Source organism: Babylonia areolata, chromosome 26 (assembly GCF_041734735.1).
Source record: "Babylonia areolata isolate BAREFJ2019XMU chromosome 26, ASM4173473v1, whole genome shotgun sequence".
Lineage (NCBI taxonomy): Eukaryota > Metazoa > Mollusca > Gastropoda > Neogastropoda > Buccinidae > Babylonia > Babylonia areolata.
Genome location: NC_134901.1, coordinates 31,476,916 through 31,492,963, shown reverse-complemented (window position 1 = coordinate 31,492,963; position 16,048 = coordinate 31,476,916). Strand labels below are relative to the sequence as shown.

Below are 16,048 nucleotides of genomic sequence, written 5' to 3'. Positions count from 1 at the left end.
TTCTTTGAGGCAAGAAGGCAGGTGGAGGCCGCGTCGCTTAAAGCGTCTTACGCCTCTGTCATCAGACCCAGGATGGTGGACGTCGCGGTCCAGACGACATCCACAGGGACGCAGACGGACGACGTGCCTACCTTGTTAGAACCGTTGGCCTTGGGTGGAGGCGCCACGTCCACCCCTTCCCATCCTGTGTGGCAGTCCTCAGGGGCTGCTGGGCGGGAGCGGAAAGCCTCGGGCGGAGGCACGTTGTCCGCCTCCCGCCCCCCCCACCCTCACCCCCTGGGCCCCTGGGCCCCCTCGCCCCGCCTCTCATCTGCCTGGCCCTCGGGCTGGCAGAAGTGGCCAGAAACCCCCCGTACCTCCAAAACTCAAGGAGGGGAGGGTTGCGGCCTCGGCGAGATCGGGAAGAGCCGAGGTCGTGGATATTCCGGCTTGGTCGGAATCAGAGAAATCCAGTTAAAAAAATAGATATGCTATCTTAGCTGACCTTGAGCCACCGCAAGCAGAGGAGCAGGAGGTAGCGATGGATTAGGCTGCTGCTTTACTTTTTTTAACCTTTCTAATGGCAGTGATCCACTGGAACATCCGGGGGTTCTACGCCAATTTCCAGAACTTCAGCTGCTTTGTCGTGCTTTGAAACCTTCAGTGCTGGCACTGCAGGAGACTCTGCAAAGAGATGGCAAGGTTTTATCTCTCTCTGGTTTTAACTCCGTTTTTAAACCCGCTCAACCGAAGCAAGAGGGATTGACGGGAGGTGTCGCTCTTTTTATACGCAAGTCCCTTTTATACAGTACAGTTCCTTTAAGCACCCCTTTACAGGCGGTGGCAGTCAGAGTCACACTTGAGAAAACCATCACTGTCTGCTCTCTCTACCTTCCTCCTTCCGTCCGTGTTCTGAGGCAGGACCTCATGAACCTGGTCGACCAGCTCCCACGACCGTTTCTACTGTTGGGCGACTTCAATGGACACTCCCCGCTCTGGGGAAGTGAGATGACATCAGCCCGAGGTCTTCTCTTGGAAAACCTTCTTTCCGATATGGACTTGTGCTGTCTTAACGACAAGTCTCCCACTTACCTTCATCTGTCCTCTGGAAAGCTCTCGTGTTTAGATCTGTCGGTCTGCGATCCATCATTGGTCCTGGACTACGAGTGGAAAGTGCACGACGATCTGCACGGGAGTGACCACTTTCCTGTCGTCCTCCGCCCCACAGATGGAGAAGGTGACTGTCTGCCTGACCGCCTGAACTATGACAAAGCCGACTGGGGAATTTTTACCACGAAGATAAAAGCGGAGCTGCAGGAAGAAACAGTATTGAAAAGCAAGGACCCTGCTGACACTCTGACTCAGATCGTTTTAGATTGCGCCAAAGCAGCAGTCCCATCGTGTACCTCCAAGCCTCAGGTGCCAAGAACGCCCTGGTTCAACGCGGAATGTCGGGAGGCCCGTAAATCTCGGAAGAGAGCGCAGCGACGCGTCTTTTGGAGACCGGAGACCGATAGCGTTCGAACCCATCAACAGCTGAGGGCGAAAGCCAGGTATGTTTTTAAAAAGAGCCAGAGAAAGTCATGGAGAGACTTTTGTTCTTCCTTAACCTCCAACACACCCAAGAAGAAAGTGTGGAGGGTTTAAAAAAAAATTAAGGGCAAAAACGTATACCCAACCTTTCATCATCTTAAACTTTCAGACGCTCTGGTCACAGAGAAGAAAGCAGTTGCCAATTTGCTTACCTCCACAATCGAACAGAACTCGAGATCTGCTAACAAATCTGCTCGATTTCTCAAAACCAAAAACCTGACAGAAAAAACACCCTGTAACTTTTCTTCCGACAACACAGAGAATTACAACCTTCCTTTCACAATGAATGAACTTAAATCTGCCCTTCAGACCTGCACGGATTCCTGTCCAGGAATGGACGAGGTCCATTATAAACTCTTAAAACATCTTCCCCAAACCTGTCTGGACACCCTGCTCAAAGTTTACAACCACATCTGGATCACAGGCTTTTTTCCACCCTCCTGGCGGAAAGCCCTCATAATCCCGGTGCCGAAACCGGGAAAAGACCCCTCAAACCCCTCCAACTACCGCCCAATAGCACTGACCAGCTGCATCTGCAAACTGATGGAGAAGATGGTCAACGGTAGACTGATGTGGAAACTAGAGACCAACGGCCTTCTGGTGAAAGAACAGTGCGTTTTCCGCAAGCATCGCTCTACCGTTGACCATCTGGTTCGTCTGGAAACCACTGTAAGAAATGCCTTTGTAAACAAACAGCATGTGGTGGCCATATTTTTTGACTTGGAGAAAGCTTACGATACCACCTGGAAATTTGGAATCCTCTCGGATCTGCACAAGCTCGGCTTCCGAGGACACCTGCCCCAGTTCATCCACAATTTTTTGCAAGACAGACAATTCCAGGTGAGGGTCGGCACCACCCTGTCCGACATTCACGAGCAGGAGCTGGGTGTTCCGCAAGAGAGTATTCTGACGCCGGCTCTCTTCAGCATCAAAATTAATGACATCGTTCAATCCGTTCAGAAGGGATCGGACAGCTCGCTGTTCGTGGACGATTTCGCCTTGTGTGCAACTGGAAGCACGTATGCCAGCATCCAGTGATGGCTTCAGCTCTGCGTCAACAAAATCCAGTGCTGGACAGAGGAGAATGGCTTCACATTTTCGTCCTCCAAAACTGAATGTATTCATTTTCATAACCTTCGCCAGTTGTAACCGGACCCTGAAATCCGTCTGGGAAAATCCACCATCCCGGCGGTCAAGGAAGCCAAATTTTTAGGGGTCGTCTTTGATCAGAAGCTGAACTTCCTCAGCCATATTAAACAGCTGAAAATATCTTGCCAAAAAGCCCTGAACATCATCCGAGTTGTGGCACACACGGACTGGGGTGCTGATAAGAGAACTCTCTTGCACCTCTACAGAGCCCTGGTCCGGTCCAAACTGGATTATGGAAGTGTGGTATACGGCTCGGCCAGACCGTCCTACCTGAAACTGTTGGACCCTGTACACCACCAAGGGCTCCGACTCAGCTTAGGTGCTTTCTGCACCACCCCTGTGCACAGCCTGTACGCAGAGGCGGGGGAACCGCCTCTTTCCAACCGCAGACTGAAGCTGACCCTGAATTATTATTTGAAATTGTTCTCTGAACCTACAAACCCTGCTTACGACGCTGTATTCAACAACCCTTTCGATAAGAAATTTACAGACAACCCAAACTGCATAACTCCTCTCGGACTCTGCATTCAGCCACACTTAGAAAAGGCCGATCTGGATGTCGGTGGCATCTCGGATTTCTCTAAGTTCCCTGACAGCCCTCCGTGGACCTTTACAACACCTGAGGTCCGATTCGATCTGGCCTCGTACCGTAAGGACACCACCAGTTCTCTGGCCTAGAGAACTTACTTTTCGGAACTGTGCCACAAATTCCCCACTTTTCAAAGCATCTTCACTGACGGTTCCAAGTCAGAGGACGGAGTCGCTGCATCTGCGTTCTGTCCCGCCTTTCCTGACCGTCCCTCAACGGAACACATCCTGTCTGACAGCTCGGTGTACACTGCGGAACTGACCGCACTGGTTCTGGCGGTAAAAATGGTTCTCTCTTCGAAACAAAAGAGATTCATGATCTTTTCCGACTCCTTGTCAGCCCTGGAGGCGATAGCCTGCAGGAATATCACTCATCCCAAACTGCTGGAATTTTATGAAACTTTTACTCTTGTAACGAAGAAAGGATACGAGGTTGTGTTGGCCTGGGTTCCCGGACATGTTGGCATTCGTGGTAACGAAAGGGCAGACCTGCTGGCCAGGAACGCTGTAAAGAAAGAATTGTCCAGATCCTTTGTACCATATACAGACATGAAGCGGAAGGTGAACACCTACGTTAAGGATTTTTGGCAAGAGGAGTGGAACACCCAGACGGACAACAAGCTCTTCCAGATCCGTCTGGACCTAAAAGAGACCCTCCCTTCTGGGGTGAAGAACAGAAAGGAGGAGTCTGTGCTGTGCAGACTGCATGCGGGGCACACTTTTTTTACTCATTCTTACTTGTTGAAGGGGGAGGAGGCCCCTCGATGCATTCCCTGTGACGAGCCTCTCACCGTGAAACACGTGCTCCTTGATTGTTGGGATCTGCATGACGTTAGACACAGACATTACACGGCGGTTTCTTTGAAGACTTTGTTTCGTGATGTCCCTCCGTGGGCGCTGATGGACTTCTTAAAAGAAGTGAACCTTTTTAACCAGATTTGAAGGTTTTAAACTATGGAAGTTTTTTTTTTAACTTTAGAGTGGAAAGTTTGAAGTGGTGACTCGTTTTAATTGGTTGTTTTTTTTATCCTTTTGGTAGTTATTGACACGGTGATAGCCTTGAGATGGCCTTAGTGGTCGGCGAGGCTCTAAGCACCATAATTTCATTTCATTTCATTTCAGGTGTATTCAATACAGCTTTAGCACAGAAAAAAGACCTGTTCAGGATACTGAGGGTAGAAAATGAGGTGATATAATCCTCTCACTCACAAAATATGTCTCTGAGGCAGTAAATAAATGCTAAAAGATAGCTCCAAATACTCATTGATCAATTAAGAATTATTGCAGGTTCTGTGAGAGGGGGAAAAAAGGATAAAAAAGTTAAGAGTAATATTTGGAATACCAATTTGGATTATGTATTTTAAAAAATGATGTGTGCCCATGTTGCATTCCAAATACTTGCTATCTGATAATATTTATTCTATTTTACTTGTATTGTTCAAACTTTGGAGTCAAATGGCTAGAAAAAGACACTGTCAAGTGGACCTTTAAGCTAATGACAGTAAGTATCAAAGCGTTATATCTCTTATCAGTTTATTTGACTCTAAATCTGTTTTTCTTTTCTGTTCTATTTTGTTTTTGTTTTTTTCACCATTATTGTTCTGATTTGACCTTCATGTCTCAGAGCTTTGCAGCTAACAACAATAAACATTTCAGTGTTCAGTGTTCTCTCTCTTTCTCTCTCTCTTTCTCACTCACTCAGTGGTTCTCCGTCTCTGTCAGTCTGTCTGTCTGTCTGTCTGTCTGTCTCTCTCTCTCTCTCTCTCTCTCTCTCTCTCTCTCTCTCTCACACACACACAGAGGAACACACACACACACACACACACACACACACACACACACACACACACAGAATAATGTTGAAGGATCACAGCTATGTGCATGTTGTCATTTCCCAGGCACTGTCCTCCTGTGTGGTGTTGCCAGGCAACAGAACCATTATAGTTGGCAGCTGGGATAACAGTGTGTAAGTGAACATATTTTTAAAGAAAACTGTTTATTACTTTGATTAAAAGAAAGATTTTTATTTTATATTAAATTTTGAAAAAGTTTGCTTTTATTTATTCATTTATTTGTTTTGGTATTTCCTTATTCATTTACTTATTTATATGACTTAATCAGGAATAGAATGGGCTCAATTCTAAAACAATTGTACAATATGGTATCTTACATAAAAACTGTTTTGAGATACTTGCAAAATTGCTGTTTTTAGTTCTTAAATAATGTGTTGAGTAAACATGAAAAGTGTGTGTTAACATTTATATATAAGGTGAACTGAGCAAAAGTAATGATACTTATAGTCTCCTAATAGCATAAGTTATCATAGTTTTCGTACACAACCACTGGTGACACGATAGATCATTGTTACCTTGACATATATGACTGATATTTTACAGTAAATTTGAACTACTGAATGTATATTCCATCAGATGTAACAGTAATGTAACATTTATAAAGTGACTATTCCCTCAAATAATCACAAAAATTATGATGTCTTCACATAGCCACACACATAGTGACAGTCTCACTCTAAACATCTGGTTCTTAACATACATATTTAGTGGAATCAAATTTATGTCCTTTTTGATCAAGTACTTTAGTTAAAATTACCAAAAAGACTGCTATGACCCAAGCAAACTATCCAGGGTTTGCTCCATAACTGTATAACAGAATAAATTTTCTGTACAACAGAATAATGTTTCTATCAACACAAACACTACTGAAGATAACAGCTTCCAGTCAAGTTAACCTCCATAAAATGATACACTCAGCTGAGTGACAATTTCTTGTGACCTATCATAATAATTATTTCATAACCAAATGTTTATAAATACTCCCATAATGACATAATGAAAAATAATGCGAATGACAGTAGAATAACAATAAAAACAATCTTGCGGTAAATAATCACAATCAGAATAAGATACAAAAGATAATTATCATTCCTACTACACCTCACCATCAGTCCCCTTACATCGACATCCATACCAAGTTCTATAACTCATATCCGTGCATCTGATTCTATTTCTGCTTTTCGCTCATCACTAAAAACTCATCTTTTTAAAACCTATCTGTAAGCTCCCTCGGCTTCCTTGTTCTCCAACACCACCCATGTCAGCTCACTTTGGATGTATGTAGAGTGGGAAAGGGAGTGTCTGGGTTTGTTTTGTTTTTTTTTGGGGGGAGGGGGGGGGGGGGTTGAGAAAGAGTGGTCATGAATAATTTGTAATTATAATTTTCTTTTATGTACAGCGCCCTGAACTCTTAGAGAGATAAGTCGCTATATAAATGTACATTATTATTATCATTATTATTTTGTTTAATTTATTTTTTTCATATTATTTATTATGCATTTCCACCAACTTTAATGATATTTAGAATAATGCCTTGTATCGTTTCAGTTAATGAAACTGATACAATAATATACTAAGTTCTGCAACACATTCATTAATCAAATGTGTATGCCACCTACTGTAATCATTTTATCTATTTTATGGCTGTGCCATGGCTGAGTGATCGATCCTTTCTATTCATGAACTCAGAGAAACAATAACTATCATGAATCACATAGATCATGCTTAGATATAGTTTACCTTCTGATGATTGGTGATCTTTGTTTTTATCATTCTAGGGTCTAAAAATGTAACTTTCCATAATACTAAACTAAATTTTACCTTGTTCAGAGACACGCAGCCGAAAAGGTTGCCAGGTGGTCGTTGCAATGCAGAGCATTAGGTTTCCTTGTAACTTTATTAACCTGGATTAAACTGATAAACATACAAAGGCCCTGACCTTAAGAACATTTCCGGCCTCAGACAGATGCTTTGTCTGCTCTTGGTATAAGTTTCCAAATAATTATTTAAAGTTTCCATGTATATATAGTTTTTTGACACACAGTAACAGTCCACAAAAATGAACTAAAATACATGTAAATACATTTTTTCCCCCGCACTGGTTACATTAGCAGCATTTTTCAGCTAAAAATCTTGATCAAGTGACAGAAATATTGATGAAGTGATTGAAAACGGTTAGAAGTTATGCTTTGTTTCACCATAATGCAGCATGATGTTGTGTGGTGTGTGTGCAACAGGTATTTCTACAGCATAGAGTATGGACGGGTGCAGGACAAGTTACCAGCGCACGATGATGCAGGTAATTGTGTGTTTCTTCATAGAGACTATATTCTATGTTCTATCCCTTGACCAACAGGAATGCTTACTTCTAAAAAAAAAAGTTGTTTTTTTGGTAAAGCTATGGTTAAAAAGAGAATATCTGAAATGGTGCCTAAGTCAAATGATAAAGATGTCTTAAATCATTAATCAAATACATTTCCGAGGCATAGGACTTTCAAAAGAAAAAGATAAACTGTAATTTGGATGTCCAAACTTGAAAAGAAATTAATGTATACTGTAGCTGTTACTATTAACTCATACACAAAACAATCCTTTTCAATCACTTTTGGATGTGTCACCGGTCAGTAGTTTGATGTGTATGGTCGAGATGGATGGCTGCACTGACAGAAGTTGTCAGTGGTTACAGCATAGTCTCTTTTTCTAAATGTATTTGCATGAAATTTGTACATGTATTGAGAATATGCGTTGCCACTAACTACTGATTTTTTGTGTCATCAAAAAAGTGTTATTTATATTCCCAATCACAAGGGCAATGCTGTCAGTTTCAGTTTCAGTAGCTCAAGGAGGCGTCACTGCGTTCGGACAAATCCATATACGCTACACCACATCTGCCAAGCAGATGCCTGACCAGCAGCGTAATCCAACGCGCTTAGTCAGGCCTTGAGGAAAAAAAAAAAAAAAAATCAGTGGACATTTTATATGCATTAAAAAATTTTGTTTTTCTCTTGAATGTACGAGGGTCATTCAATAAATAAGGTGAATTTTTTGGTATAAGGACTTCTAATACAGATAGAAGCTTACTTTTTTTTTATTTTTCAACGTAGTCTCCCAGCACTGTCACACACTTTTCCCATCTGTGCACAAGCTTCCGTATTCCCTCAGCATAAAAATCTTTGGACTGATGTCTCAGCCAGTCGCTCACAACACTTTTGACTTCATCGTCACTTTCAAAGTTCGTGCCTCTCGTGAACGCTTTCAAGGGACCAAACAGGTGAAAGTCTGAAGGGGCAAGGTCTGGGCTGTAAGGGGGATGAGGGAGCAGTTCCCAGCCCAGCTCGTTGATGGTCTGCACCGTTCGGGCTGCTGTGTGAGGCCTTGCGTTGTCATGATGCAAGATGACTCCTTCTGACTGATGACCCCTGCGTTTGTTCTTTATGTCTTTCTTGACCTGCAGTAGTTGGCACTGTTCACAGTGCTTCCTTTCTCAAGGAATGAAATGGTGATTGGGCCTTGCATATCCCAAAAAACGGTGAGCATCACCTTCCTCGTGGACCGCTGGGACTTGAACTTCTTCTTCACTGGAGAGCCTACGTGCTTCCACTCCATGGACTGCCGTTTGGACTCAGGCTCATATTGCCAAACCCATGTCTCATCACATGTGACCACCTTCTTCAGAAACTCATCACCATCCTTCTCATAGCGGCAGAGACACTGCTGGGACAACTCGACCCTCCTCTGTGCTCTGGAGTAAGCATCTTTGGCACCCACCGGCAGCTGACCTTCGAGTAGCCAAGGTCATCATGGACAATTTTGTGTGCTGTCCCAACAGATAAGCTCAAAGTCCTTGCAATGTCATCTTGATGACCATCCTCAGGGAACAGTGCAGATAATGCAGACAGCAAAAGAAGTGGGCAGACAACACTGTTGAGTGGACAGAGAGGAACTTTGTCAAAACTCAAGTCCCACGACTGCCAGAAACGGAGAATGTTGGTGATGCATTCAGCAGTGCAGTGCCCCCACAACCAAATCCAGGTTTGGGGACCAGTGACACACACACTCAATGAAAACATAAAAAGGAAGAAATTGCATGAATGTAAAGAAATACAATTTCAAATTAAGATATGCTTCTATGACTTGAAATGCTAAAAAAAAGGGGGGAAAAAAAGGTGGTTGGGGAGGGTGAAGAAAAATTAAAAAAGAAAGAGATTGCTTGTGTGTGTGTGTGTGTGTGTGTTGCTGTGTTCTAAAACATAGATGCATGGATGTGTGTGCGTGTTTCTGTTGTACAGTGTCGTGCATGCTGTGGTACCAGGATTGTCTCTACACAGCATCATGGGATGGAACAGTCAAGGTCAGCACTTTAAGGTGTTGGTTTTTTTAGTGCAGCTGACCACTTTTAAGTTGTAACCTTTATATACTGTTTCATCAGGTGCTGTGGGTGAGATGTGTACTGCACTCTGCACATGACTACAGTTTGTGGGTGAGATGTGTTCTGCACATGTGGAACTGTGCACATGAGTACAGTCTGTGGGTGAGATGTGTACTGCACTCTGCACATGACAACAGTCTGTGGGTGAGATGTGTACTGCACATGTGGAACTGTGCACATGACTACAGTCTGTGGGTGAGATGTGTACTACACATGTGGAACTCTGCACATGACTACAGTCTGTGGGTGAGATGTGTACTACACTTGTGGAACTCTGCACATTATTACAGTCTGTGGGTGAGATGTGTTCTGCACATGTGGAACTCTGCACATTATTACAGTCTGTGGGTGAGATGTGTACTTCACATGTGGAACTCTGCACATGATCAACAGTCATGACTACATGACTACAGTCTGTGGTTGAGGTGTACTATACTTGTGGTTCAGTACACCCAGTCAGGTCAGGTCATTAGATCTGCTACTGGTAACCTGTAATCCAGTACAACCTGTTCAGGGTCGGGTTGCCGACGACTAAACCGGCACTCCCACCGCTCCCTTCTGGGACTGGTGAGGCGGGTGGCTAGACACCCTTATGGAGATCCATAAAAGGGCGTCGGCTCAGGAGAGCCACCGACGGCCATCTAGCTCCACCGTGCTGTGTGCATGCCACAAGCAGTTGGCCCCCGGGGTGTGTCTACCCATGCATGCGAAGTCTGGATCCGGCAGAATCTGCGGAAGAAACCTATCGGTTCAACGGAGAGGAAGGCGGTTACAGCAACGCACTGTGGAGTGCAGAGAGCAAGATGAGACACCGAAAGGATATCTTGGTCATCCACTGCATCCGTGCTCATCCTCCAGTCGTCTCGACTTAGTCTTGCCACTGGAAATTGGTGGACCCGGACGAGAGAGTGAGGTCGACGTTGCGCAACTCCTCTTCACTTTAAACAAACTCATCGCGCAAGTCATCAGTCATCCTAAATGACCTTTCATCCTTCATCATTTCATCACCCCCAAGTCCTGTGGCGACAGGCGAGCGACGAAACGACAGGTGTGGGTACACTGGCAGTCGCAGCCGCAGACCTGCACGCAGGCGGCTCAGGCCATAGGGTCGTTCTTCGTCGACAGGAGCAGCGATGGAGCTCGGCAGCCGTCTGAGCGTCTGAGCAGCCCTCTTTAGGAATGCACTGCTCACCTCCCTGGCATGAGGAAGGGGCTATAAAAGGTGCCCTAAAAATTGCCTGCTCCATATCACCCTGGCCAGCATACCGCGGCTGGCGGGGACCCTACATCAGCGGTCGAAACAAAGAGAAAGAAAAGAAAAAAACAAGGATCGTTCCTCTCACCATTGGTGCTTGGAACATAAGGACTCTCCTGGACAGAGATAACGCGGACAGACCCCAAAGGAGAACAGCACTAGTTGCATCCGAACTCGCCAGATACAATATCGACATCGCAGCCTTGAGTGAGACTCGGCTTGCAGGCGAAGGCGAGCTCTGTGAACGGGGATCTGGTTACACCTTCTTCTGGAGTGGACGAGGAAGCGAAGAGCGACGTGAGGCTGGTGTTGGTTTTGCAGTAAAAACAGCACTTGTCAGCAAGCTAGCTGGAATCCCAAAGGGAGTCAACGATAGGCTTATGACCATGAAACTCCCACTGGCATCTGGCCAGAAGCACCTCACCATTGTCAGTGCCTACGCCCCAACCATGACCAACCCGGATGAAGTGAAGGCGAAGTTCTACGAGGACCTTCACTCTGTCATTGCTGCCATCCCTAAAGCAGACAAGCTCATCATTCTTGGGGACTTCAATGCTAGAGTTGGCTCTGACTACATCTCCTGGGATGGAGTGATTGGAAGGCACGGTGTGGGCCACTGCAACCCAAATGGATTGCTTTTGTTTCAGACATGTGCAGAGCACGAACTGCTGATAACCAACACAGTTTTCTGCCTCCCTACCCGTAACAGGACGTCATGGATGCACCCTCGCTCAAAGCATTGGCATCTCATCGATTATGTCATCGTCAGGAAAAGGGATAGGCAAGATGTACGTGTAACAAAGACCATGTGCGGCGCCGAGTGTTGGACAGACCATCGCCTTGTAGTCTCGAAGCTGAATATTCGAATCCAGCCCAAGAGACGCCCCCAAGGCCAGAAGGCTCCAAAACGGCTCAACATCGCTAAGCTGAAAAACATCACCATCAAACAGTCCTTTGTGGAGCTGCTGGAAGATCGTCTGGAATCCGCCTCTCTGAACAACCAGAATGTGGAGTCTGACTGGAGGACCCTGCGTGAGCTGATCTATAGTACAGCTTCAGAGACCCTGGGACCCATGACCAGAAAGCACAAAGACTGGTTTGATGAAAACTGTGATGAAATCAAGCAGCTTCTGGATGAGAAACGCCGTCTGCATCAAGCCCACCTGAGCAACCCAAAGTCCACATCAAAAAAGGATGCGTACAATGCCATCCGCAGGACTGTTCAGCAAAAGTTACGCCAGATGCAGGATAAGTGGCTGAGTGACAAAGCTGATGAGATCCAGGGATATGCTGACAGGCACGATATGAAGAGGTTCTATGATGCCTTAAAAGAAGTCTACGGCCCCACATCCTCAGGATCATCCCCCTCCTCAGTGCAGATGGGAATACCTTGATCACCGAGAAGGAGAACATTCTCGAACGATGGGCTGAGCACTTCAACAGTGTCTTAAATCGCCCTTCCTCCATAAATGATGAAGCCATAGACCGTCTCCCACAAGTCCCCACCAACGAAGCACTGGACGATCCGCCAACACTTCTTGAGACCCAGAAAGCAATCCGTCTGCTATCCAGTGGCAAAGCACCTGGCTCAGACTCCATACCAGCAGAGGTCTACAAGGATGGAGGCACTGTGCTGACTGAGAAGCTTCATCAGCTGTACTCACTCATGTGGAAAGAAGAGACGATCCCCCAGGATTTCAAAGATGCATCTATCATTCACTTGTACAAGCGAAAGGGGAACCGGCAAGCCTGTGATAACCATCGGGGCATTTCCTTGCTCTCCATTGCAGGCAAGATACTTGCCAGGATCCTACTAAACCGCCTCACAGCACACCTTGACCAAGGTCATTTGCCTGAGAGCCAATGTGGATTCCGGAAAGAGCGCGGAACCACCGACATGGTGTTTGCTGCAAGGCAGCTGCAAGAGAAATGTCAGGAGCAAAATGCTGATCTGTTCTCCACCTATGTCGACCTCACTAAGGCCTTTGACACCGTGAGTAGAGAGGGACTGTGGAAGATCATGGCCAAGTACGGATGCCCTCGGAAATTTATTTCCTTGGTCAGCCAATTCCATGAAGGCATGCAGGCTCGAGTCCAGGACAATGGCGAAACATCTGCTCCTTTTGCTGTCACAAATGGTGTCAAGCAAGGCTGCGTCCTGGCTCCAACGCTGTTCAGCCTCATGTTCTCTGCAATGCTTACTGATGCCTTCAGAGATGGCGATGTTGGAATCGGCCTAAAGTACCGAACAGATGGCAAGCTGTTTAACCTCAGAAGGCTTCAAGCAAAAACGAAGGTCATGACAGACATCATCAGAGACTTTTTGTTTGCTGATGACTGTGCCCTCAACGCTGGATCTGAAGCTGACATGCAACTCAGCGTCGACAAGTTTGCCACTGCCAGCAGAAACTTCGGCCTTACCATCAGCACGAGGAAAACTGAAGTTCTCCATCAGCCAGCCCCAGGGAAACCCTACGTTGAGCCCAACATCACAGTCAACGGTCAGAGACTCAGTGCGGTGGAGCGGTTCACATACCTTGGCAGCACACTGTCACGAAATGCGACCATCGACGATGAAGTGAATGTCAGGATTGCAAGAGCAAGTGCAACTTTTGGTAGACTTAATGCAAATGTCTGGAACAGAAGAGGCATTAGTCTTGAGACCAAGCTAAAGGTCTACAGAGCAGTAGTTCTCCCCACACTACTGTACGGCTGCGAAACTTGGACAGTGTACCAACGACATGCCAAGAAGCTGAACCACTTCCACACAACATGCCTCAGGAAGCTACTGAACATCAAGTGGCAAGACAGGACCCCAGACACAGAGGTGCTCGCAAAAGCCACCCTTCCCAGCATCTTCACCATCCTGATGCAGTCCCAGCTTCGCTGGGCTGGACACGTGGCGCGCATGCCAGACCATCGGCTGCCCAAAAGGCTCTTCTATGGCGAGCTGCAACAAGGGAAGAGATCACACGGAGGTCAGAAGAAGCGCTTCAGAGATACTCTGAAAGTCTCTCTGAAAGCATTTGATATCAACCCTGACTCCTGGGAGGAATCTGCAGTGGACCGTAACAAATGGCGCGCTGCTGTGCACAAAGGCGCCAGGTTGTGCGAGGCCAACAGGACTGCTGCAGCTGTTCAGAAGAGGCAGGCCAGAAAGTCACGGGCAAACAAGCTCCCTGACAATGATATGCCTGTCTTTGTCTGCCCCAGCTGTCAGCGAACATTTCGTGCGCAGATTGGACTATTCAGCCATCTGCGCACTCACAGATAGACTCATGAGCATCCTTCCCCCCACCCCCACCACCACCCTCCCCCCCATCCCCCATCTGGATGACAACGATGGTCATCATCGATCTCGATGGACACACCACCATCAGGTGCTGTCAGAAGTTTTGCATGATTTAAGAAATTATCCATCAGCTATCTCTTTTACTCCCAAGTCTACTTCTTAGTCTTAGAAATGTTAGTTGGAGTGATGATAAGTGATTATTTGTTGTTACTGTTTTTTCCCACCTAGTTGTGTTGCTATTTGTATCATTGATGTGTTGTATTGCTCATATGCAGTTTGACTGAGGCTGATTTGTGAATGGGAATATCAACAAAAAAAACAACAAAAAACACCAAACAGTTACTTTTTTAACCTCTTGACTGCGCTGTTGACATACAGCGTACGTCATGAAATGTTGCTCAGCAATGCTGTATTGACGTGCGCCGTACGTCATGTTACAACGTTCTATGTTTCGAGTCCCGCATTACAGAAAATAGTCTGCTAACCATTAAATTAGCTCCCCTGAGAGCTCTTTATCTCCTGAGTTTTATAAGCTAAAATTATTCATTGGATTGTCACATTTATGGCGAAAGTTTTGCAAGTTTGTACGAAGCTCAAGTTGTGTTTGCAAAGCCATGGCTGAACGCAGAAAACCCCAACACTTGCACTTGTATTGAAAGAATTCTTTCGCAATGCAAACAGTAGAGATGAAGATTGTGGACTGAATGAGACAGAACTGTGTGAAGTTGATGCTGAAGACGCTGATTTTGACAATGGAGGGGGGTTGAGGGGGAGTTGCTTGACGAAAATGAAGACAGACGAGCTCAGCTGATTCAAGATGCAGGTGGGTGTTTTCGAGATTTGTCAATTTATTATTTGCTTTCCGTTTGTTGTAATAATGAATATGACTGCATTGTGTGTGTTTTGAATGTGGTAGCTGTGGTATGTGGCTGCGTCAGTCACTGATCAGTGTGTGTGAGTGAGAGTCAGTCACGTGGGAACTGTGTATGACCATCACAGCCCAGGGGGGCGTGGCTTGCTGGCTGGCTCATTGTTGATGACAGCGACACACGCCTGACAGCGTTGATGCAGCTCGCCTGCAGCTTTCTGTGTGTTCGTTCCTGAGTGTGTATTGGTTTGTTGTTGTTGTTATTGTTGATGTGTGTGTGAGTGAGAGAGAGAGAGAGAGAGGGGGGGGGGGGCGGGGGGAAGAGATGATGTTTATAAAACTGAAATCAGAGAATGATATACAGAACAATATGCCTAAAGTACTTTGTAAATGCAACACTTGTAGAAGTGTGTGTGTGTGTGTGTGTGTGTGTGTGTGTGATGTGTTGTCATTTTGTTTTGTATGAGAAAGAGAGAATGAAGGGGGTGTGGCATACCATGAACCAGTTTCAGTGTGTGTGTTTTGGGGGTTTGGGGTGGGGGGTGGGGTAGGTATGTGTGTGTTTGTATTTCAGCTTCTGAAAACAATCAGAAATAAAATGGTACCCTTTCATGATCTTTTTATATGTAAAAAAACAAACCCAAAACCCAACAGACTTAGTCTTTTATGCAATGTGTTTCAGGTATGCAGCATGCTGGTGATCGTGATGTTCATCCTGGACTATCTGGAGTTGACAGCTTGCCACAAACCTACAACTGAAGACCAGCAGCAGCAAGACCAAAAGGCAGTAAACAAGCCTCCAGCAATTCTGAATTACAACAAAAACATGGGTGCCATGGACCATCATGACCAACAGCTGCAGCCCTACGATGTCACAATGAAAACCCTGAAGTGGTACAAATAGCTGTGTGTGCATTTTCTACAAAATTGCCATGCTGAATGCACACATCCTCTACAAAAACCTCCCGAAACTGGAGGGGGTCAGGCTGGTGTTCTCTTTCTTCTCCCCGGGGGGGTCAACCTTTTCTGGGGGGGTTTGGGG

The 16,048-nt window shown here is 45.8% G+C and overlaps 2 protein-coding genes across 2 annotated transcripts in view; one reads left to right on the top strand and one right to left on the bottom strand.

Annotated features, from left to right (window-relative positions):
* The window catches only part of LOC143300292 (protein FAN-like), a 79,071-nt gene extending 69,056 nt beyond the window's left edge, over window positions 1-10,015 (top strand). The window contains exons 17-20 of the mRNA XM_076613888.1: window positions 5,208-5,275; window positions 7,400-7,461; window positions 9,452-9,527; window positions 9,985-10,015. Of these exons, the coding sequence (XP_076470003.1) occupies window positions 5,208-5,275; window positions 7,400-7,461; window positions 9,452-9,527; window positions 9,985-10,015 (237 nt within the window). The remainder of the gene's footprint in view (window positions 1-5,207; window positions 5,276-7,399; window positions 7,462-9,451; window positions 9,528-9,984) is intronic.
* A 3,792-nt stretch (window positions 10,016-13,807) lies between these two features.
* The window catches only part of LOC143300517 (protein FAN-like), a 68,944-nt gene continuing 66,703 nt past the window's right edge, over window positions 13,808-16,048 (bottom strand). Inside the window, exon 7 of the mRNA XM_076614252.1 lies at window positions 13,808-13,980. Within this exon, the coding sequence (XP_076470367.1) occupies window positions 13,879-13,980 (102 nt within the window). The 3' untranslated portion in view covers window positions 13,808-13,878. The remainder of the gene's footprint in view (window positions 13,981-16,048) is intronic.